The sequence below is a fragment of the Ranitomeya imitator genome, chromosome 4 (assembly GCF_032444005.1).
Source record: "Ranitomeya imitator isolate aRanImi1 chromosome 4, aRanImi1.pri, whole genome shotgun sequence".
Taxonomy (NCBI): Eukaryota; Metazoa; Chordata; class Amphibia; order Anura; family Dendrobatidae; genus Ranitomeya; species Ranitomeya imitator.
This window is the reverse complement of record NC_091285.1, coordinates 671,147,783-671,172,326: the sequence shown is the minus strand read 5'-3', so window position 1 is coordinate 671,172,326 and position 24,544 is coordinate 671,147,783. Positions and strand designations below refer to the sequence as shown.

Sequence of the window (24,544 nt, the reverse complement as noted above, 5' to 3'; positions counted from 1 at the left end):
GGAGGAGCTAGAGGCAGACACATAGAGGGGGAAGAGCTAGAGGGAGACACAGAGGAGGGGCTATAGGGAGACCCAGACAGAGGGGAAGGAGCTAGAGGCAGACACATACAGAGGGGGAGGAGCTAGAGGCAGACACAGAGGGGGAGGAGCTAGAGGCAGACACATAGAGGGGGAAGAGCTAGAGGGAGACACAGAGGAGGGGCTATAGGGAGACCCAGACAGAGGGGAAGGAGCTAGAGGCAGACACATACAGAGGGGGAGGAGCTAGAGGCAGACACAGAGGGGGAGGAGCTAGAGGCAAACAAAGAGGATGAGCTAGAGGCACACATACAGAGGGGGAGGAGCTAGAGGAAGACCCAGACAGAGGGGGAGGAGCTAGAGGTAGATGCATAGATGGGCATTAGCTAGAGGCACACACAGATGGAGGGGAAGGAGCTAGATGTAGACACATACAGAGGGGAGGAGCTAGAGGCAGACATATACAGAGGGGCAGGAGCTAGAGGCAGACACAGAGGGGGGAGGAGATAAAGGCAAACAAAGGGGAGGAGCTAGAGGCAAACATACAGAGGGGCAGGAGCTAGAGGCAAACACATACAGAGGGGGAGGAGCTAGAAGCAGAGGAAGAGGAGCTAGAGGCAGACAGAGGAAGAGAAGCTAGAGGCAGACAGAGGAAGGGGAGCTAGAGGCAGACAGAGGAAGAGGAGCTAGAGGCAGACACAGACATTCTTCTGCAAGTTCTCCTGAAACGACAGTTACACTATAAATTTATGGTAAGTGAAAGAGGTAAATGTAACTGTCATTGCAGGAGAACTTACAGAAAAATGTCTGCCTCTAGCTCCTCTGCTTCTGTCTTTTTCTGCCTATATCTCCTCCCCTTCTGTCTGTGTCTGCCTTTAGCTCCTCCCCTTCTCTCTGTGTCAGCCTCTAGCTCCTCCCACTCTGTGTCAGCCTCTAACTCCTTCCCTTCTGTCTGTGTTGGCTTCTAGATCCTCTTCCTTCCTCCACAACTGTCGTCTCCTATCTAAGTATTGGGAAAATCTGTCTTCAGTGAATACAGATTTTAGAGATTTTACACGTGAATTGAGATTGAAAGATTAATCCAGAAGGAGAAAGAAATATTTACCTGACAACTTTTATATTAAGAATATTCTTATACAATATTATAGTAGTTATATTCTTGTACATAGGAGCAGTATTATAGTGGTTATATTCTTGTACATAGGAGCAGTATTATAGTAGTTATATTCTTGTACATAGGTGCAGTATTATAGTGGTTATATTCTTGTACATAGGAGCAGAATTATAGTAGTTATATTCTTGTACATAGGAGCAGTATTATAGTAGTTATATTCTTGTACATAGGGGCAGTATTATAGTAGTTATATTCTTGTACATAGGAGCAGTATTATAGTAGTTATATTCTTGTACATAGGGGCAGTATTATAGTAGTTATATTCTTGTACATAGGAGACAGTATTATAGTAGTTATATTCTTGTACATAGGGGCAGTATTATAGTAGTTATATTTTTGTACATAGGAGCAGTATTATAGTAGTTATATTCTTGTACATAGGAGACAGTATTATAGTAGTTATATTCTTGTACATAGGGGCAGTATTATAGTAGTTATATTTTTGTACATAGGAGCAGTATTATAGTAGTTATATTCTTGTACATAGGGGCAGTATTATAGTAGTTATATTCTTGTACATAGGAGCAGTATTATAGTAGCTATATTCTTGTACATGGGCAGTATTATAGTGGTTATATTCTTGCACATAGGGGCAGTATTATAGTAGTTATATTCTTGTACATAGGGGCAGTATTATAGTAGTTATATTCTTGTACATAGGGGCAGTATTATAGTAGTTATATTTTTGTACATAGGGGACAGTATTATAGTAGTTATATTCTTGTACATAGGGGCAGTATTATAGTAGTTATATTCTTGTACATAGGGGCAGTATTATAGTAGTTATATTCTTGTACATAGGGACAGTATTATAGTAGTTATATTCTGTACACAGGGGCAGTATTACAGTAGTTACAGAGCCTTGCAAAAGTGTTTGGCTCCCTGGAACTTTTCAACCTTTTTCCACATATCAGGCTTCAAACATAAAGATACCAAATGTAAATTTTTGGTAAAGAATCAACAACAAGTGGAACACAATTGTGAAGTTGAATTAAATTTATTGGATATTTAAAATTTTTGAGGAAATTCAAAAACTGAAAAGTGGGGCGTGCAATATTATTCGGCCCCTTTACTTTCAGTGCAGCAAACTCCCTCCAGAAGTTCATTGTGGATCTCTGAATGATCCAATGTTGTCCTAAATGCCTCATGATGATAAATATAATCCACCTGTGTGTAATCAAGTCTCCGTATAAATGCACCTGCTCTGTGATAGTCTCAGGGTTCTGTGTGAAGCACAGAGAGCATCATGAAGACCAAGGAACACAACAGGCAGGTCCGTGATACTGTTGTGGAGAAGTTTCAAGCTGGATTTGGATACAAAATTATTTTCAAAACTTTAAACATTCCAAAGAGCACTGTGCAAGCGATCATATTGAAATGGAAGGAGTATCATACCACTACAAATCTACCAAGACCCGGCCGTCCCTCTAAACTTTCATCTCAAGCAAGGAGAAGACTGATCAGAGATGCAGCCAAGAGGCCCATGATCACTCTGGATGAACTGCAGAGATCTACAGCTGAGGTGGAACAGTCTGTCCATAGGACAACAATCAGTTGTACACTGCACAAATCTGGCCTTTATGGAAGAGTGGCAAGAAGAAAGCCATTTCTGAAAGATATCCCTAAAAAGTGTTGTTTAAAGTTTGCAACAAGCCACCTGGGAGACACACCAAACATGTGGAAGACGGTGCTCTGGTCAGATGAAACCAAAATCGAACTTTTTGGCAACAATGCCAAACGATATGTTTGGCGTAAAGGCAACACAGCTCATCACCCTGAACACACCATTCCAGCATTGCAGACCTTTGGCATTCTAGCAGTTAATTTGCTGAGGTAATCTGGAGAAATTTCACCCCATGCTTCCTGAAGCTCCTCCACAAGTTGGTTTGGATTGATGGGCACTTTTTGCACCATACAGTCAAGCTGTCTGCTCCCACAACAGCTCAATGGGGCTGAGATCTGGTGACTGCGCTGGGCGCTCCATTAGAAATAGAATACCAGCTGAAATTGGCTCCAATCAAGCGCTGTCCACAGGGTATGGTATGGCGTTGCAAAATAGAGTGATAGACTTCCTTATTCAAAATCCCTTTTACCTTGTACACATCTCCCACTTTACCAGCACCAAAGCAACCCCAGACCATCACATGACCTCCACCAGGCTTGACATATGGCGTCAGACACTCTTCCAGCATCTTTTCAGTTGTTGTTCTGTGTGATCCAAACACCTCAAACTTGGATTCGTCTGTCCATAACACTTTTTCCAATCTTCCTCTGACCAATGTCTGTGTTCTTTTGCCCATATTAATCTTTTCCTTTTATTAGCCAGTCTCACATATGGCTTTTTCTTTGCCACTCTGCCCTGAAGGCCAGCATCCCGGAGTCGCCTCTTCACTGTAGACGTTGACACTGGCGTTTCTCGTGTACTATTTAATGAAGCTGCCAGTTGAGGACCTGTGAGGCGTCGATTTCTCAAACTACAGACTCTAATGTACTTGTCTTGTTGCTCAGTTGCCTCACACTTCTCTTTCTACTCTGGTTAGAGCCTGTTTGTGCTCTCCTCTGAAGGGAGTAGGACACACCATTGTAGGAAATCTTCAGTTTCTTGGCAATTTCTCACATGGAATAGCCTTGATTTCTAAGAACAAGAATAGACTGTCGAGTTTCACATGAAAGTTCTTTATTTCTGGCCATTTTGAAAGTTTAATGGAACCAACAAATGTAATGCTTCAGATTCTCAACTAGATCAAAGGACGGTCAGGTTTATAGGTTCTCTAATCAGCCAAACTGTTTTCAGCTGTGCTAACATACCTGCACAAGGGTTTCCAAGAATATTCTAACCATCCATTACTTTTCTTACACAGTTAGCAAACACAAAGTACCATAAAAATACTGGAGTGATGGTTGTTGGAAATGGGCCTCAATACACCTATGAAGATATTGCATTACAAACGAGATGTTTGCAGCTAGAATAGTCATTTACCACATTAACAATGTATAGAGTGTATTTCTGAATCATTTAATGTTAACTTCATTGGAAAAAACTGTACTTTTCTTTCAAAAATCATGAAATTTCTACGTGACCCTAAACTTTTGAACGGTAGTGTACATTTATTCCAGTAAATTCATTATTTCTGCTCTATTTATTCTGAAATACATTGGGAATGACAATAAGTTAAAATCGGTGGTTGGTAAAACCTCCTTTTACCATCATTTCTATCATTCCTCCATCATTACCATTGACATCACAGTTACAGATCTGCTCCTGTTGGGTATGCTGCCTCATTAACATCGTCAGGACAAAGTCCTCAGCAACCACCATCATCCAGGCTACAAACAGATGACTATAAAGCTGCAGTTTCCATCCATAAAATGAAGATTTCCTTTGACAAACTCAATTAACGCTTATCTTCCAATAACACGACAGGTGCATTACTATCACTACGTGATCTTGGCAACCGACTTCAAGCACAATGGGTAAAAATACATTCACAAAATGATCCATTAAACAGTTTTAAGCAATTTACTGTCTTTTCTGGGAAAAACACATATACCGTGACTCCACAACGTGAGCAATATGTGTCTCCATGGTAACAGACTACAAACAAACCCCGTGTAGTCTTATCCTACAGTAATTCCTTTTTTTACGTGTCTCCCTGTTTCCATGGACACACAGAATTCTGCTTAGGAGCAGTAGACACTAGTGATGAGCTAATATACTCGTTACTCGAGATTTCCCGAGCATGCTCGGGTGACCTCCGAGTATTTTTTAGTGCTCGGAGATTTAGTTTTCATCGCCGCAGCTGAATGATTTACATCTGTTAGCCAGCATAAGTACATGTGGGGGTTGCCTGATTGCTAGGGAATCCCCACATGTAATCAAGCTGGCTAACAGATGTAAATCATTCAGCTGCAGCTATGAAAACTAAATCTCCGAGCACTAAAAAATACTCGGAGGTCACCCGAGCGTGCTCGGGAAATCTCGAGTAACGAGTATATTAGCTCATCACTAGTAGACACCAAAAGATAGAAAATATGAAATCAAGAAATATTTTAATGTTCCTTCATTTCTCATTTCAGATGTATTGGAGCAATAACATGGGGAGACATAGTCAATAAGATCCAGGGGGTGCGGTAGACCATGATATGGGGGTGTTCCTCAGCATGACAAGTTCTAAGGCCCTGTACGAGGCACATCCAGTCTCTAGCCTGATGGGTCAGGCCATACTTAAAGACATAAATACTATGCCAGCTGGAGGAAAAGACTAAGAAACTGCAACCACACAATAAAACTCAAGTTGGATGCCAAAACTGTCCTTATCATGTTGAAGATCGTTCTTCTGACAAAGATTTCAGATCAGGAAAAGTTAGGTAAGATCTGACCTCTTTGAGAACCAACTTTGCAGAGAAAAAGGGCCTCCAGATATTCGTCCATAGCTAGAGGGCCGCCACAATCCTACAACATGTATAGGATTTGATGACCCTATTTTTCTGTAACAGTCGGTATCACAAAGCTCAGTTTCCCCAAAATTTACTGTTTTGACCCGTTTGATCAGCAGGTGGCGCAACGGTATTGAAACATCGACTTTACGTAGACGTCATCTTGGACGAACCTTCAATTCCTTCGACTTCTACTGTACAAACTTCTTCAGTAACCAGAAAATATATCTAGTGTAACACATCAAAAAGAAAACAAAGATGGAGGGGAACGAGGGGGATGCAGCTGCATGCTGTGAGAGGGGAGAAGGAGCAGCTACAAAACAAGGTGTCAAACGAGATTCTGAATGAAAAATACAGGTTTTATTTAATTCATAATAAATTCATACAATTATTAACATATTTTCTTTTCATTATCTACTATATGTGTATTAAAAAAATCTCATTAAAATATGTAAAGTGCAAACGTTTCCTGGGAACAGTGGAGGCGGCAGGCTATCATTTTGTGGGTTGTATAAATATTCACAAGCAGGGATAATGGTCTAAGCCTACAAAATGGCTACATCCACTGAGTGCAGACGACGAATACACTTCTAGCTCATGATTAGGAAGTCACAGCCCTGATGCTACATCCAAAAATCTCTGATGACCTATATTAGAAAAATTCTCATTTCAAACCACAGAAATGGTAATAGTGTCATGTCCTTCACATGATCACACAGCACTGACAACTCTTCTTTTTCCCAGGCGTGCTCTTATCCCGAGTCTCCGCCGTGTTAGATCCATGTGGGCCCAGTTGGGCATCAGTTTCTGGTTGTTTGTGTAGGAGGGGCTGGTTTTCTGCAAGCGTGCTTGCTTCTGTTGTGCCAGGTTGGTAATGGTGGTTGGCTGATGGACCATGTTGAGAAGAGTGATGGGCAGGTTCTTCAGAAAATGGAGGTCCTGGGGTTGTTATGACCATCACTTGGGATATCTGAACTTGGCTCACTAGATCCTCACATGGCAGTGATACACTGGAAACTTGGTCATTACATGGCGGTTTTGTACTCTGCTCCTGGTCGGATGACATTAGTACTAGGCTTTGGTGTAGAGGAAATGAGGTTGACTCCAAATCTTGTTTATTGTCATGACCTATCAATACCAGCACAGGTTCAACAGGTTCCTCTTGGCATTTGGGGAGTGCAGATTCTTCATTTTGGTCATCTTGAATAATTGATACAGACACCTGCTTCTCTTCTACATCTTGGCTATTGTGAACTGAGTTGTCCCTCACCAGAGGTTCATCTTGGCCCTCATATTGGTTCACCACTACTGGAGATGGTTGTGTTTCCTTCTCATTTTGGTCACTTGCCTCAAGCAGTGTTACCTTGACCAAGTTATGCTGACTGTCCAAATCATTCCTCATGTTTTCATTTGATGAACTTAGTTGTGAGACCTCCGACTTAAGACCTTCTGCATTGAAGCTAAGGTCTTTATGTTTTAGTTCCTTGGTGAGATGGTCAATGTTTTCCTCTTCAATCCTCAGTCTTTTGTCCAGATTAGAGTTCTGGTTTAAAAGATCTTGGTCTGTATGTTCCTGATCAAGACTTCCATCTTTTAACTCCTCATTTGGACTCAGGTTCTCAGATTCGTCATTCTGAGGTTCAAGACTATGATTAGAAGTTTCCATTTCTGTATCATGTTCTTTCTCCATAATATCAGTTTTCCTATCTGGAGATGTTTCATCTTGATTCTTTACGATCCAATGATTAGAAACTCTTATGCCTCGCGGAGCGGGTACTGGATGTCTCACTACCACATCCTTCAGGTCTTTTTGTGATGGGACAACCACTTCTCCCTGTTTTTCACTCTCTCCTTTAGGCTGAACATCTTCTTCTTCTATGACCTTGTGCTCTTCTTGAACTTTTCTCTTTCCATGTATCGGGTCTTTTTTGTCAGGGTTTTGTTGGCTTCGATCACCATTTAGAAGTTGTGTGTTAGACACCTGAATTAATAAAATATAAAAATCACACCCAATCAGATCATACCTTAGTTTTCAAATCATACAACACAAGACAGCATAAAAAAGTTGTCCAAAACGTCATTTTTGGAGCTACCTGCTGTTTCTTCAAGGTTTCAATTTTCAGTTCTGGGTTTTCCAAATAAACCAGTTGTAACTGGAGGCTGAAAGAAGAAGAGGACACGGTCACGTCCCGGCCGTCACATGAGTTTACGCCGGGGTCAGTTTCTATGGCTGCCGCTGTCTCACCTCTTCAGCTCATCTTCCAGTTGCTTTATTTTATCTTCTGTCTCACTTAGAGGATTCTCTGTTTCTGCACAGGGAGCAGGAGCCAGACCCTCCAACAACCATCGTTCCCGCAGAGACTTCCTCTGGGCAAAGAATGGGGGAGAAAAGAACCATATCAGATTTTACGTCATAGATAATGAAATTCGTGAAAGATTGAGGATCCTTCAGTTTTACAATATATCGGCCATCTTTACAGAGACTTAAAGGGGTTCTTAAGAATACACAAACAGCAACACTAGAGGAACAAGCAAGTCTCATAGCCCTCTTGAGAACTCTGACTGGCCCATGGGCTGTAATACTGTGATATATAGACCATTATTAGAAATACTACGGGCAACAATTGCTCCAACTACAATAGTTTAAGATAATGAAGTTGGTGCAGGAGGCACAACAAAGTCTCATGGCAGCTCTCTTACCTTTAGTTGCTGCAGCTTCAGTTTTTGCAGCTCCAGCTCCCTCTCTATCCTGTCCACCTCTCCCAGGAGTCTGCGCTTTTCCTATCACAGCAATAGAAAGTTTGAGATGAGATGAATATATCTTTTTATTTTTCCATTACATTGTATTCTAGAGATTAAGAAGTCTTCACTAATATATCAACATTTGTAGAGTACAGGGCAAGCTCTGCAGGCCAGAATGACATTATGTGGTGGATATACACTATTGTATCTGAACATTAGAGTGTCAGCTCCGCAGGTAAGGATCATGTCACTGTACCCCGTATGTGCGGCTCGCAGGTAAGGATCATGTCACTGTACAACGTATGTGCGGCTCGCAGGTAATGATCATGTCACTGTACCACGTATGTGCGTCTATGAGATCAGCTCCTTCTGCTGCGTCTGTGTATTCTGGATATTAGAGTGTCAGCTCCGCAGGTAAGGATCATGTCACTGTACCCCGTATGTGCAGCTCGCAGGTAAGGATCATGTCACTGTACCCCGTATGTGCAGCTCGCAGGTAAGGATCATGTCACTGTACCCCGTATGTGCGGCTCGCAGGTAAGGATCATGTCACTGTACCCCGTATGTGTGGCTCGCAGGTAAGGATCATGTCACTGTACCCCGTATGTGCAGCTCGCAGGTAAGGATCATGTCACTGTACCCTGTATGTGCGGCTCGCAGGTAAGGATCATGTCACTGTACCCTGTATGTGCGGCTCACAGGTAAGGACCATGTCACTGTACCCCGTATGTGCGGCTCGCAGGTAAGGATCATGTCACTGTACCCCATATGTGCGGCTCGCAGGTAAGGACCATGTCACTGTACCCCGTATGTGCAGCTCGCAGGTAAGGACCATGTCACTGTACCCCGTATGTGCAGCTCGCAGGTAAGGATCATGTCACTGTACCCCGTATGTGCGGCTCGCAGGTAAGGATCATGTCACTGTACCCTGTATGTGCGGCTCACAGGTAAGGACCATGTCACTGTACCCCGTATGTGCGGCTCGCAGGTAAGGATCATGTCACTGTACCCTGTATGTGCGGCTCGCAGGTAAGGACCATGTCACTGTACCCCGTATGTGCAGCTCGCAGGTAAGGACCATGTCACTGTACCCCGTATGTGCAGCTCGCAGGTAAGGACCATGTCACTGTACCCCGTATGTGCGGCTCGCAGGTAAGGACCATGTCACTGTACCCCGTATGTGCGGCTCGCAGGTAAGAACCATGTCACTGTACCCCATATGTGCAGCTCGCAGGTAAGGATCATGTCACTGTACCCCGTATGTGCGGCTCGCAGGTAAGGACCATGTCACTGTACCCCATATGTGCGGCTCGCAGGTAAGGATCATGTCACTGTACCCTGTATGTGCGGCTCGCAGGTAAGGATCATGTCACTGTACCCCGTATGTGCAGCTCGCAGGTAAGGATCATGTCACTGTACCCCGTATGTGCGGCTCGCAGGTAAGGATTATGTCACTGTACCCTGTATGTGCGGCTCGCAGGTAAGGATCATGTCACTGTACCCCGTATGTGCGGCTCGCAGGTAAGGATTATGACACTGTACCCCGTATGTGCGGCTCGCAGGTAAGGATCATGTCACTGTACCCTGTATGTGCAGCTCGCAGGTAAGGATCATGTCACTGTACCCCGTATGTGCAGCTCGCAGGTAAGGATCATGTCAATGTACCCCGTATGTGCGGCTCGCAGGTAAGGATCATGTCACTGTACCCCGTATGTGCGGCTCGCAGGTAAGGATTATGTCACTGTACCCCGTATGTGCGGCTCGCAGGTAAGGATCATGTCACTGTACCCAGTATGTGCAGCTCGCAGGTAAGGATCATGTCACTGTACCCCGTATGTGCGGCTCGCAGGTAAGGATCATGTCACTGTACCCCGTATGTGCGGCTCCCAGGTAAGGATCATGTCACTGTACCCTGTATGTGCAGCTCGCAGGTAAGGATCATGTCACTGTACCCTGTATGTGCAGCTCGCAGGTAAGGATTATGTCACTGTACCCCGTATGTGCGGCTCGCAGGTAAGGATCATGTCACTGTACCCAGTATGTGCAGCTCGCAGGTAAGGATCATGTCACTGTACCCCGTATGTGCAGCTCGCAGGTAAGGACCATGTCACTGTACCCCGTATGTGCAGCTCGCAGGTAAGGATCATGTCACTGTACCCTGTATGTGCAGCTCGCAGGTAAGGATCATGTCACTGTACCCCGTATGTGCAGCTCGCAGGTAAGGATCATGTCAATGTACCCCGTATGTGCGGCTCGCAGGTAAGGATCATGTCACTGTACCCTGTATGTGCAGCTCGCAGGTAAGGATTATGTCACTGTACCCCGTATGTGCGGCTCGCAGGTAAGGATCATGTCACTGTACCCAGTATGTGCAGCTCGCAGGTAAGGATCATGTCACTGTACCCCGTATGTGCGGCTCGCAGGTAAGGATCATGTCACTGTACCCCGTATGTGCGGCTCCCAGGTAAGGATCATGTCACTGTACCCTGTATGTGCAGCTCGCAGGTAAGGATCATGTCACTGTACCCTGTATGTGCAGCTCGCAGGTAAGGATTATGTCACTGTACCCCGTATGTGCGGCTCGCAGGTAAGGATCATGTCACTGTACCCAGTATGTGCAGCTCGCAGGTAAGGATCATGTCACTGTACCCCGTATGTGCAGCTCGCAGGTAAGGACCATGTCACTGTACCCCGTATGTGCAGCTCGCAGGTAAGGATCATGTCACTGTACCCAGTATGTGCGGCTCGCAGGTAAGGATCATGTCACTGTACCCCGTATGTGCGGCTCGCAGGTAAAGGTACCGTCACACTAGACGATATCGCTAGCGATCCGTGACGTTGCAGCGTCCTCGCTAGCGATATCGTCCAGTGTGACAGGCAGCAGCGATCAGGCCCCTGCTGTGCTGTCGCTGGTCGGGGAAGAAAGTCCAGAACTTTATTTGGTCGCTGGACTCCCCGCAGACATCGCTGGATCGGCGTGTGTGACACCGATTCAGCGATGTCTTCACTGGTAACCAGGGTAAACATCGGGTAACTAAGCGCAGGGCCGCGCTTAGTAACCCAATGTTTACCCTGGTTACCATCCTAAAAGTAAAAAAAACCAAACACTACATACTTACCTACAGCCGTCTGTCCTCCAGCGCTGTGCTCTGCACTCCTCCTGTACTGACTGTGAGCGTCGGTCAGCCGGAAAGCAAAGCGGTGACGTCACCGCTCTGCTTTCCGGCCGCTGTGCTCACAGCCAGTACAGGAGGAGTGCAGAGCACAGCGCTGGAGGACAGACGGCTGTAGGTAAGTATGTAGTGTTTGTTTTTTTTTACTTTTAGGATGGTAACCAGCGTAAACATCGGGTTACTAAGCGCGGCCCTGCGCTTAGTTACCCGATGTTTACCCTGGTTACCAGCATCGTTGGTCGCTGGAGAGCGGTCTGTGTGACAGCTCTCCAGCGACCAAACAGCGACGCTGCAGCGATCCGGATCGTTGTCGGTATCGCTGCAGCGTCGCTAAGTGTGACGGTACCTTCAGGATCATGTCACTGTACCCTGTATGTGCAGCTCGCAGGTAAGGATCATGTCACTGTACCCCGTATGTGCAGCTCGCAGGTAAGGATCATGTCACTGTACCCCGTATGTGCAGCTCGCAGGTAAGGATTATGTCACTGTACCCCGTATGTGCGGCTCGCAGGTAAGGATCATGTCACTGTACCCTGTATGTGCAGCTCGCAGGTAAGGATCATGTCACTGTACCCCGTATGTGCAGCTCGCAGGTAAGGATCATGTCACTGTACCCCGTATGTGCAGCTCGCAGGTAAGGATCATGTCACTGTACCCAGTATGTGCAGCTCGCAGGTAAGGATTATGTCACTGTACCCCGTATGTGCGGCTCGCAGGTAAGGATCATGTCACTGTACCCTGTATGTGTGGCTCGCAGGTAAGGATCATGTCACTGTACCCCGTATGTGCGGCTCGCAGGTAAGGACCATGTCACTGTACCCCGTATGTGCGGCTCGCAGGTAAGGATCATGTCACTGTACCCCGTATGTGCAGCTCGCAGGTAAGGATCATGTCACTGTACCCCGTATGTGCGGCTCGCAGGTAAGGATCATGTCACTGTACCCCGTATGTGCGGCTCGCAGGTAAGGATCATGTCACTGTACCCCGTATGTGCAGCTCGCAGGTAAGGATCATGTCACTGTACCCCGTATGTGCGGCTCGCAGGTAAGGATCATGTCACTGTACCCCGTATGTGCGGCTCGCAGGTAAGGATCATGTCACTGTACCCCGTATGTGCAGCTCGCAGGTAAGGATCATGTCACTGTACCCCGTATGTGCGGCTCGCAGGTAAGGATTATGTCACTGTACCCCCTATGTGCAGCTCGCAGGTAAGGATCATGTCACTGTACCCAGTATGTGCAGCTCGCAGGTAAGGATCATGTCACTGTACCCCGTATGTGCAGCTCGCAGGTAAGGATTATGTCACTGTATCCCCTATGTGCAGCTCACAGGTAAGGATCATGTCACTGTACCCAGTATGTGCAGCTCGCAGGTAAGGATCATGTCACTGTACCCAGTATGTGCAGCTCGCAGGTAAGGATTATGTCACTGTACCCCGTATGTGCGGCTCGCAGGTAAGGATCATGTCACTGTACCCTGTATGTGCAGCTCGCAGGTAAGGATCATGTCACTGTACCCCGTATGTGCAGCTCGCAGGTAAGGACCATGTCACTGTACCCTGTATGTGCAGCTCGCAGGTAAGGATTATGTCACTGTACCCCGTATGTGCGGCTCGCAGGTAAGGATCATGTCACTGTACCCAGTATGTGCAGCTCGCAGGTAAGGATCATGTCACTGTACCCAGTATGTGCAGCTCGCAGGTAAGGACCATGTCACTGTACCCCGTATGTGCGGCTCGCAGGAAAGGATCATGTCACTGTACCCCGTATGTGCGGCTCGCAGGTAAGGATCATGTCACTGTACCCCGTATGTGCAGCTCGCAGGTAAGGATCATGTCACTGTACCCCGTATGTGCGGCTCCCAGGTAAGGATCATGTCACTGTACCCCGTATGTGCAGCTCGCAGGTAAGGATCATGTCACTGTACCCCGTATGTGCGGCTCGCAGGTAAGGATTATGACACTGTACCCCGTATGTGCGGCTCGCAGGTAAGGATCATGTCACTGTACCCAGTATGTGCGGCTCGCAGGTAAGGATCATGTCACTGTACCCCGTATGTGCAGCTCGCAGGTAAGGATCATGTCACTGTACCCCATATGTGCGGCTCCCAGGTAAGGATCATGTCACTGTACCCCGTATGTGCAGCTCGCAGGTAAGGATCATGTCACTGTACCCCGTATGTGCGGCTCGCAGGTAAGGATTATGACACTGTACCCCGTATGTGCGGCTCCCAGGTAAGGATCATGTCACTGTACCCCGTATGTGCAGCTCGCAGGTAAGGATCATGTCACTGTACCCCGTATGTGCGGCTCGCAGGTAAGGATTATGACACTGTACCCCGTATGTGCAGCTCGCAGGTAAGGATCATGTCACTGTACCCCGTATGTGCGGCTCGCAGGTAAGGATCATGTCACTGTACCCCGTATGTGCAGCTCGCAGGTAAGGATCATGTCACTGTACCCAGTATGTGCGGCTCGCAGGTAAGGATCATGTCACTGTACCCCGTATGTGCAGCTCGCAGGTAAGGATCATGTCACTGTACCCCGTATGTGCAGCTCGCAGGTAAGGATCATGTCACTGTACCCTGTATGTGCTGCTCGCAGGTAAGGATCATGTCACTGTACCCCGTATGTGCAGCTCGCAGGTAAGGATCATGTCACTGTACCCCGTATGTGCAGCTTGCAGGTAAGGACCATGTCACTGTACCCCGTATGTGCAGCTCGCAGGTAAGGATCATGTCACTGTACCCAGTATGTGCGGCTCGCAGGTAAGGATCATGTCACTGTACCCCGTATGTGCAGCTCGCAGGTAAGGATCATGTCACTGTACCCCGTATGTGCGGCTCGCAGGTAAGGATCATGTCACTGTACCCCGTATGTGCGGCTCGCAGGTAAAGGTACCGTCACACTAGACGATATCGCTAGCGATCCGTGACGTTGCAGCGTCCTCGCTAGCGATATCGTCCAGTGTGACAGGCAGCAGCGATCAGGCCCCTGCTGTGCTGTCGCTGGTCGGGGAAGAAAGTCCAGAACTTTATTTGGTCGCTGGACTCCCCGCAGACATCGCTGGATCGGCGTGTGTGACACCGATTCAGCGATGTCTTCACTGGTAACCAGGGTAAACATCGGGTAACTAAGCGCAGGGCCGCGTTTAGTAACCCAATGTTTACCCTGGTTACCATCCTAAAAGTAAAAAAAACAAACACTACATACTTACCTACAGCCGTCTGTCCTCCAGCGCTGTGCTCTGCACTCCTCCTGTACTGACTGTGAGCGTCGGTCAGCCGGAAAGCAAAGCGGTGATGTCACCGCTCTGCTTTCCGGCCGCTGTGCTCACAGCCAGTACAGGAGGAGTGCAGAGCACAGCGCTGGAGGACAGACGGCTGTAGGTAAGTATGTACTGTTTGTTTTTTTTTACTTTTAGGATGGTAACCAGGGTAAACATCGGGTTACTAAGCGCGGCCCTGCGCTTAGTTACCCGATGTTTACCCTGGTTACCAGCATCGTTGGTCGCTGGAGAGCGGTCTGTGTGACAGCTCTCCAGCGACCAAACAGCGACGCTGCAGCGATCCGGATCGTTGTCGGTATCGCTGCAGCGTCGCTAAGTGTGACGGTACCTTCAGGATCATGTCACTGTACCCTGTATGTGCAGCTCGCAGGTAAGGATCATGTCACTGTACCCCGTATGTGCAGCTCGCAGGTAAGGATCATGTCACTGTACCCCGTATGTGCAGCTCGCAGGTAAGGATTATGTCACTGTACCCCGTATGTGTGGCTCGCAGGTAAGGATCATGTCACTGTACCCCGTATGTGCAGCTCGCAGGTAAGGATCATGTCACTGTACCCAGTATGTGCAGCTCGCAGGTAAGGATCATGTCACTGTACCCAGTATGTGCAGCTCGCAGGTAAGGATCATGTCACTGTACCCAGTATGTGCAGCTCGCAGGTAAGGATCATGTCACTGTACCCCGTATGTGCAGCTCGCAGGTAAGGATCATGTCACTGTACCCAGTATGTGTGGCTCGCAGGTAAGGATCATGTCACTGTACCCAGTATGTGCGGCTCGCAGGTAAGGATCATGTCACTGTACCCAGTATGTGCAGCTCGCAGGTAAGGATCATGTCACTGTACCCAGTATGTGCAGCTCGCAGGTAAGGATCATGTCACTGTACCCAGTATGTGCGGCTCGCAGGTAAGGATCATGTCACTGTACCCAGTATGTGCAGCTCCCAGGTAAGGATCATGTCACTGTACCCAGTATGTGCAGCTCGCAGGTAAGGATCATGTCACTGTACCCCGTATGTGCAGCTCGCAGGTAAGGATCATGTCACTGTACCCAGTATGTGCAGCTCGCAGGTAAGGATTATGTCACTGTACCCCGTATGTGCGGCTCGCAGGTAAGGATCATGTCACTGTACCCTGTATGTGCGGCTCCCAGGTAAGGATCATGTCAATGTACCCTGTATGTGCAGCTCGCAGGTAAGGATCATGTCACTGTACCCTGTATGTGCAGCTCGCAGGTAAGAATCATGTCACTGTACCCCGTATGTGCGGCTCGCAGGTAAGGATCATGTCACTGTACCCCGTATGTGCAGCTCGCAGGTAAGGATCATGTCACTGTACCCTGTATGTGCGGCTCACAGGTAAGGACCATGTCACTGTACCCCGTATGTGCGGCTCGCAGGTAAGGATCATGTCACTGTACCCCGTGTGTGCGGCTCCCAGGTAAGGATCATGTCACTGTACCCCGTATGTGCGGCTCCCAGGTAAGGATCATGTCACTGTACCCCGTATGTGCAGCTCGCAGGTAAGGATCATGTCACTGTACCCTGTATGTGCAGCTCCCAGGTAAGGACCATGTCACTGTACCCCGTATGTGCGGCTCGCAGGTAAGGATCATGTCACTGTACCCTGTGTGTGCGGCTCGCAGGTAAGGATCATGTCACTGTACCCTGTGTGTGCGGCTCACAGGTAAGGATCATGTCACTGTACCCCGTATGTGCAGCTCGCAGGTAAGGATCATGTCACTGTACCCCGTATGTGCAGCTCGCAGGTAAGGATCATGTCACTGTACCCTGTATGTGCGGCTCACAGGTAAGGATCATGTCACTGTACCCCGTATGTGCAGCTCGCAGGTAAGGATCATGTCACTGTACCCCGTATGTGCAGCTCGCAGGTAAGGATCATGTCACTGTACCCTGTGTGTGCGGCTCACAGGTAAGGATCATGTCACTGTACCCCGTATGTGCGGCTCGCAGGTAAGGATCATGTCACTGTACCCCGTATGTGCAGCTCGCAGGTAAGGATCATGTCACTGTACCCTGTATGTGCGGCTCACAGGTAAGGACCATGTCACTGTACCCCGTATGTGCGGCTCGCAGGTAAGGATCATGTCACTGTACCCCGTGTGTGCGGCTCCCAGGTAAGGATCATGTCACTGTACCCCGTATGTGCGGCTCCCAGGTAAGGATCATGTCACTGTACCCCGTATGTGCAGCTCGCAGGTAAGGATCATGTCACTGTACCCTGTATGTGCAGCTCCCAGGTAAGGATCATGTCACTGTACCCTGTATGTGCGGCTCACAGGTAAGGACCATGTCACTGTACCCCGTATGTGCGGCTCGCAGGTAAGGATCATGTCACTGTACCCTGTGTGTGCGGCTCGCAGGTAAGGATCATGTCACTGTACCCTGTGTGTGCGGCTCACAGGTAAGGACCATGTCACTGTACCCCGTATGTGCGGCTCGCAGGTAAGGATCATGTCACTGTACCCCGTATGTGCGGCTCCCAGGTAAGAATCATGTCACTGTACCCGTATGTGCGGCTCCCAGGTAAGGATCATGTCACTGTACCCTGTATGTGCGGCTCCCAGGTAAGGATCATGTCACTGTACCCGTATGTGCGGCTCCCAGGTAAGGATCATGTCACTGTACCCCGTATGTGTGGCTCCCAGGTAAGGATCATGTCACTGTACCCCGTATGTGCAGCTCGCAGGTAAGGATCATGTCACTGTACCCCGTATGTGCAGCTCGCAGGTAAGGACCATGTCACTGTACCCCGTATGTGCGGCTCGCAGGTAAGGATCATGTCACTGTACCTGTATATGCGGCTCCCAGGTAAGGATCATGTCACTGTACCCCGTATGTGCGGCTCGCAGGTAAGGATCATGTCACTGTACCTGTATATGCGGCTCCCAGGTAAGGATCATGTCACTGTACCTGTATATGCGGCTCCCAGGTAAGGACCATGTCACTGTACCCCGTATGTGCGGCTCGCAGGTAAGGATCATGTCACTGTACCCCGTATGTGCAGCTCGCAGGTAAGGATCATGTCACTGTACCCCGTATGTGCGGCTCGCAGGTAAGGACCATGTCACTGTACCCTGTATGTGCGGCTCGCAGGTAAGGATCATGTCACTGTACCCCGTATGTGCAGCTCGCAGGTAAGGATCATGTCCCTGTACCCCGTATGTGCAGCTCGCAGGTAAGGATCATGTCCCTGTACCCCGTATGTGCAGCTCGCAGGTAAGGATCATGTCACTGTACCTGTATATGCGGCTCCCAGGTAAGGATCATGTCACTGTACCCGTATGTGCAGCTCGCAGGTAAGGACCATGTCACTGTACCTGTATATGCAGCTCCCAGGTAAGGATCATGTCACTGTACCCCGTATGTGCGGCTCGCAGGTAAGGATCATGTCACTGTACCTGTATATGCGGCTCCCAGGTAAGGATCATGTCACTGTGCCCCGTATGTGCGGCTTGCAGGTAAGGATCATGTCACTGTACCCCGTATGTGCGGCTCCCAGGTAAGGATCATGTCACTGTACAACGTATGTGCAGCTCGCAGGTAAGGATCATGTCACTGTACCCCTTATGTGCGGCTCGCAGGTAAGGATCATGTCACTGTACCCCGTATGTGCGGCTCGCAGGTAAGGATCATGTCACTGTACCCCGTATGTGCGGCTCGCAGGTAAGGATCATGTCACTGTACCCCGTATGTGCGGCTCGCAGGTAAGGATCATGTCACTGTACCCCGTATGTGCAGCTCGCAGGTAAGGATCATGTCACTGTACCCCGTATGTGCAGCTCGCAGGTAAGGATCATGTCACTGTGCCCCGTATGTGCAGCTCGCAGGTAAGGATCATGTCACTGTACCCCGTATGTGCGGCTCCCAGGTAAGGATCATGTCACTGTACCCTGTATGTGCGGCTCGCAGGTAAGGATCATGTCACTGTACCCCGTATGTGCGGCTCACAGGTAAGGATCATGTCACTGTACCCCGTATGTGCGGCTCCCAGGTAAGGATCATGTCACTGTACCTGTATATGCGGCTCGCAGGTAAGGATCATGTCACTGTACCCTGTATGTGCGGCTCGCAGGTAAGGATCATGTCACTGTACCCCGTATGTGCGGCTCCCAGGTAAGGATCATGTCACTGTACCCCGTATGTGCGGCTCGCAGGTAAGGATCATGTCACTGTACCCCGTATGTGCGGCTCACAGGTAAGGATCATGTCACTGTACCCCGTATGTGCGGCTCGCAGGTAAGGATCATGTCACTGTACCCTGTATGTGCAGCTCGCAGGTAAGGACCATGTCACTGTACCCCGTATGTGCGGCTCGCAGGTAAGGATCATGTCACTGTACCCCGTATGTGCGGCTCACAGGTAAGGATCATGTCACTGTACCTGTATATGCGGCTCCCAGGTAAGGATCATGTCACTGTACCCCGTATGTGCGGCTCCCAGGTAAGGATCATGTCACTGTACCTGTATGTGCGGCTCGCAGGTAAGGATCATGTCACTGTACCCCGTATGTGTGGCTCGCAGGTAAGGATCATGTCACTGTACCCCGTATGTGCGGCTCACAGGTAAGGAACATGTCACTGTACCTGTATGTGCGGCTCGCAGGTAAGGACCATGTCACTGTACCTCGTATGTGCGGCTCGCAGGTAAGGAACATGTCACTGTACCCCGTATGTGCGGCTCGCAGGTAAGGATCATGTCACTGTACCCCGTATGTGCGGCTCGCAGGTAAGGCTCATGTCACTGTACCCCGTATGTGCGGCTCGCAGGTAAGGATCATGTCACTGTACCCCGTATGTGCGGCTCGCAGGTAAGGATCATGTCACTGTACCCCGTATGTGCGGCTCGCAGGTAAGGATCATGTCACTGTACCCTTATGTGCGGCTCGCAGGTAAGGATCATGTCACTGTACCCCGTATGTGCGGCTCGCAGGTAAGGATCATGTCACTGTACCCCGTATGTGTGGCTCGCAGGTAAGGATCATGTCACTGTACCCTGTATGTGCGGCTCGCAGGTAAGGATCATGTCACTGTACCCCGTATGTGCGGCTCGCAGGTAAGGATCATGTCACTGTACCCCGTATGTGCGGCTCACAGGTAAGGATCATGTCACTGTACCCTGTATGTGCGGCTCGCAGGTAAGGATCATGTCACTGTACCCCGTATGTGCGGCTCGCAGGTAAGGATCATGTCACTGTACCCCGTATGTGCGGCTCACAGGTAAGGATCATGTCACTGTACCCTGTATGTGCGGCTCGCAGGTAAGGATCATGTCACTGTACCCCGTATGTGCGGCTCGCAGGTAAGGATCATGTCACTGTACCCCGTATGTGCGGCTCGCAGGTAAGGATCATGTCACTGTACCCCGTATGTGCGGCTCCCAGGTAAGGATCATGTCACTGTACCCTGTATGTGCAGCTCCCAGGTAAGGACCATGTCACTGTACCCGTCTGTGCGTATGTGAGATCAGCACCTTCCGCTGCATCTGTGTATTCCAGATATTAGAGTGTCAGCTCCCATCTCTTGGTGTCTCGGTTCTTCCTGCATTATCACAACTGTGTCCTCTAAGAGTAAGAGCGTCAGCTCTTCAGACAAGGTCACCTTTCCTTTTTTTCCTATACTGTGGCAGTGACTATATATGCGGTAGATTGTAAGTTCTTGAGTTCAGCGTCACTTACGGTGATTCCAAACAAGCGCTGGTTGTAGATCTGCGTCTCCCCCATCTTGATGCTGCAGAGGAAGCAGAATATTACCTTATTATGGTATCACGGTTTCACCACTTCCTGGCACAGCCGTCACCAATACCCATTTTCCTGCCTTGAGCGGCACAGAGTGATACAGAATGAGAGCACGGTAGAATACCCTCTGCAACATATCTGCCGAATTAACAATGTCTTGGATCCGTCCTAATTCCCTTTTTTTCTAATAGTAAGTGCAATTGTCCCTCAGACATGGGGGAAGTCCAAACCATGACCAGTTGCTAATGCTTCTGTGGTCTTGGTCCCGTGAGTTAGAGGGCCCTATGCAGGCAGCCCCCCGCCACAACCCAGTGAAACACTTTCAATGGCTTCTGCATACCAAATACGGATGCAGTTGAACAGGATGGAACAAGGAGCTGTCAGCTCCCTCCTCCATCATCCTCCCTGTGCATCTGAGCCCTGTGGTCTCCGCGCAGCAGGGGGGCTGACGTCACTACATCGCACCCGCCGTGCAGAACTTCAGGACACAAACCTCAGAGACCGGAGCAGCGCGGGAACCGGGGAGAGGTGAGTAGTTTTATTTTATCACTGAGGCTGGCCTACTATGTGTGGGGGATATACTGTGGGGCCATCATAATGTATGTATGGAGATATGCAGCCATCATAAAGTATAGGGAGCTTTGGGGATCCTAAACCATATGTCGGGGGACTTTGGAGGTGATAACACTGAGTGTGTGGGGGCTGTGGGGGACATTATACTGCGTAAAGGGCAATATTGGGGACACTGAACTTTGTGGAAGACTGTGTGTAAGCCATTATACTGTGTGGAGGGCTGTTGGGGCCATTACACTGTGTGGGGGCCGTTATATTTTGTGCAGTGCTGTGTGGGGGGCATTATACTGTGTGGAGGGCTGTTGGGGCCATTACACTGTGTGGGGGCCGTTATATTTTGTGCAGTGCTGTGTGGGGGGCATTATACTGTGTGGAGGGCTGTTGGGGCCATTACACTGTGTGGGGGCCATTATATTTTTTGCAATGCTGTGTGGGGGGTATTATACTGTGTGTGGGCCATGATATTGTGTGGGGCCATTATACTGTGTGGAGGGCAGTGTGGGGGTCACTATACTGTGTGGAGGGATGTGGGGGCCATCATACTGTCTTGTAGAGCTGTCAGAGGCAATTACGGTATACTGTTGTGGGACTGTGTGGACCATCAAATTGTGTTGTGGGACCGTGGAGGCCTTCATATTATGTGGAAGTCAATGGTAGCCTCATAACAAGTGTGGGGCAACTATGAAGACATCACTATGATTGGGGCATCATGTCTTGGGGCACTGTGAAGGCATTATACTTTGTGGGTGGAGTACTGTGAGGTCACTATACTGTGTGTGTATAGCCTCTCTTCATTTCTATGTACACCTCTGGTCCTAATAACACACCTGGCACTAGTTAATCCAGTGACATGCTAGAAACCCCAGTAATAATGGTTCTACTGGTCTGGTTACATCATTGCTTCACTGATTCATCATCTACAATAAATCTAAGAGATTGAGCAGTAATAATCCGTCCTATTCTGGAGGCAAGTACCAAGCAGAAATAATTGTACATGTAATGAACAAGCACAACCCCATTACCACTGACTGAAACCAGTACCAGGAAAGTAGAGGGTTTACCAAGATTGTACTTAACCCTAAACAGTAATCAGAGTACTTCTGTTATGATCTACAGTATATCGTACTTGTCCAGTATATATCACTTATATACTGTATATATCTATCTACATAATCGCCAGTTGGGACTTCCGGCCGCTATCCCCGAATCCCATAAGGCACCGCGACAGTTTCACTTGCGCAGGTGCAGTTCGTGGCCGCAAGGACATTCACATCACTGCTATTCCCGCGCATGCGCAGTAACAGCCACAACTGCAGGCTCTACCCACCGCACTCCCGATGCGATAGCATTGGGCCTATTTCTAGTTTCTATATAAGACGCAGTATTATAGTAGTTATATTCTTGTACATAAGGGGCAGTATTATAGTAGTTATATTCTTCTATATGGGGGCAGTATTATAGTAGTTATATTCTTGTATATGGGGGCAGTATTATACTAGTTATATTCTTATACATAGAAGCAGTATTATAGTAGTTATATTCTTGTACATAGGGGGCAGTATTGTAGTAGTTATATTCTTGCACATAGGGGTAGTATTATAGTAGTTATATTCTTGTACATAGGGGCAGTATTATAGTAGTTATATTCTTGTATATGGGGCAGTATTATAGTAGTTATATTCTTATACATAGGGGCAGTATTGTAGTAGTTATATTCTTGTATATGGGACAGTAATATAGTAGTTATATTCTTGTAAATGGGGCAGTATTATAGTAGTTATATTCTTGTACATAGGGGCAGTATTATAGTAGTTATATTCGTAGTATATTGCCCAGCCACATAGTATATTGCCCAGTTACGTAGTATATTGCCCAGCCATGTAGTATATTGCCCAGTGATGTAGTATATTGCCCAGTCACATAGTATATTGCCCAGTTACGTAGTATATTGCCCAGTGACGTAGTATATTGCCCAGTGACGTAGTATATTGGCCAGTGACGCAGTATATTGCCCAGTGACGTAGTATACAACACAGTACCACGTAGTATATTGCACAGGGACGTAGTTTACAGCACAGTGGCACGTAGTATATTGCACAGCGACGTAGTATACTGCCCAGCCACGTAGTATATTGCCCAGCCACGTAGTATATTGCCCAGTGACGTAGTATATTTCCCAGTGACGTAGTATACAGCACAGAGCCACGTAGTATATTGCCCAGCCACGTAGTATATTGCACAGCGACGTAGTATATTGCCCAGCCACGTAGTATATTGCCCAGTGACGTAGTATATTGCCCAGCCACGTAGTATATTGTCCAGTCACGTAATATATTGCTCACCTATGTAGCATATTGCCCAGTCACGTAGTTTATTGCCCAGTCACGTAGTATACAGCACAGAGCCACGTAGTATATTGCACAGCGACGTAGTATATTGCCCATCCACGTATGTCACAGGTTAAAAAAAAATAAAATAAAAATATACTCACCTTCCGAGTATTATAGCAGTTATATTCTTGTACATAGGAGGCAGTATTATAGTAGTTATACTCTTGTACATAGGGGGCAGTATTATAGTAGTTATATTCTTGTACATAGGGGCAGTATTATAGTAGTTATATTCTTGTACATAGGGGCAGTATTATAGTAGTTATATTCTTGTATATGGGGGCAGTATTATAGTAGTTATATTCTTGTACATAGGGGCAGTATTATAGTAGTTATATTCTTGTACAAAGGAGCAGTATTATATTAGTTATATTCTTGTACATAGGGGGCAGTATTATAGTAGTTATATTCTTGTACATAGGGGGCAGTATTATAGTAGTTATATTCTTGTACATAGGGGCAGTATTATAGTAGTTATATTCTTGTACATAGGGGCAGTAATATAGTAGTTATATTCTTGTATATGGGGGCAGTATTATAGTAGTTATATTCTTGTACATAGGGGCAGTATTATAGTAGTTATATTCTTGTACATAGGAGCAGTATTATAGTAGTTATATTCTTGTACATAGGAGCAGTATTATATTAGTTATATTCTTGTACATAGGGGGCAGTATTATAGTAGTTATATTCTTGTACATGGGGCAGTATTATAGTAGTTATATTCTTGTACATTGGGGCAGTATTATAGCAGTTATATTCTTGTACATTGGGGCAGTATTATAGTAGTTATATTCTTGTACATAGGTGGCAGTATTATAGTAGTTATATTCTTGTACATAGGGGCAGTATTATAGTAGTTATATTCTTGTACATTGGGGCAGTATTATAGTAGTTATAGTCTTGTACATTGGGGCAGTATTATAGTAGTTATAGTCTTGTACATGGGGGCAGTATTATAGTAGTTATATTCTTGTACATAGGTGGCAGTATTATA

The 24,544-nt window shown here is 47.5% G+C and overlaps 1 protein-coding gene across 1 annotated transcript in view; it reads right to left on the bottom strand.

The window, feature by feature from the left end:
* Nucleotides 1-5,967: 5,967 nt before the first annotated feature.
* The window catches only part of PALM3 (paralemmin 3), a 43,097-nt gene continuing 24,520 nt past the window's right edge, over nucleotides 5,968-24,544 (bottom strand). Inside the window, exons 2-6 of the mRNA XM_069767278.1 lie at nucleotides 20,525-20,576; nucleotides 8,330-8,410; nucleotides 7,875-7,996; nucleotides 7,723-7,789; nucleotides 5,968-7,610 (exon numbers count right to left, since the gene is read on the bottom strand). Of these exons, the coding sequence (XP_069623379.1) occupies nucleotides 6,333-7,610; nucleotides 7,723-7,789; nucleotides 7,875-7,996; nucleotides 8,330-8,410; nucleotides 20,525-20,569 (1,593 nt within the window). The 5' untranslated portion in view covers nucleotides 20,570-20,576 and the 3' untranslated portion in view covers nucleotides 5,968-6,332. The remainder of the gene's footprint in view (nucleotides 7,611-7,722; nucleotides 7,790-7,874; nucleotides 7,997-8,329; nucleotides 8,411-20,524; nucleotides 20,577-24,544) is intronic.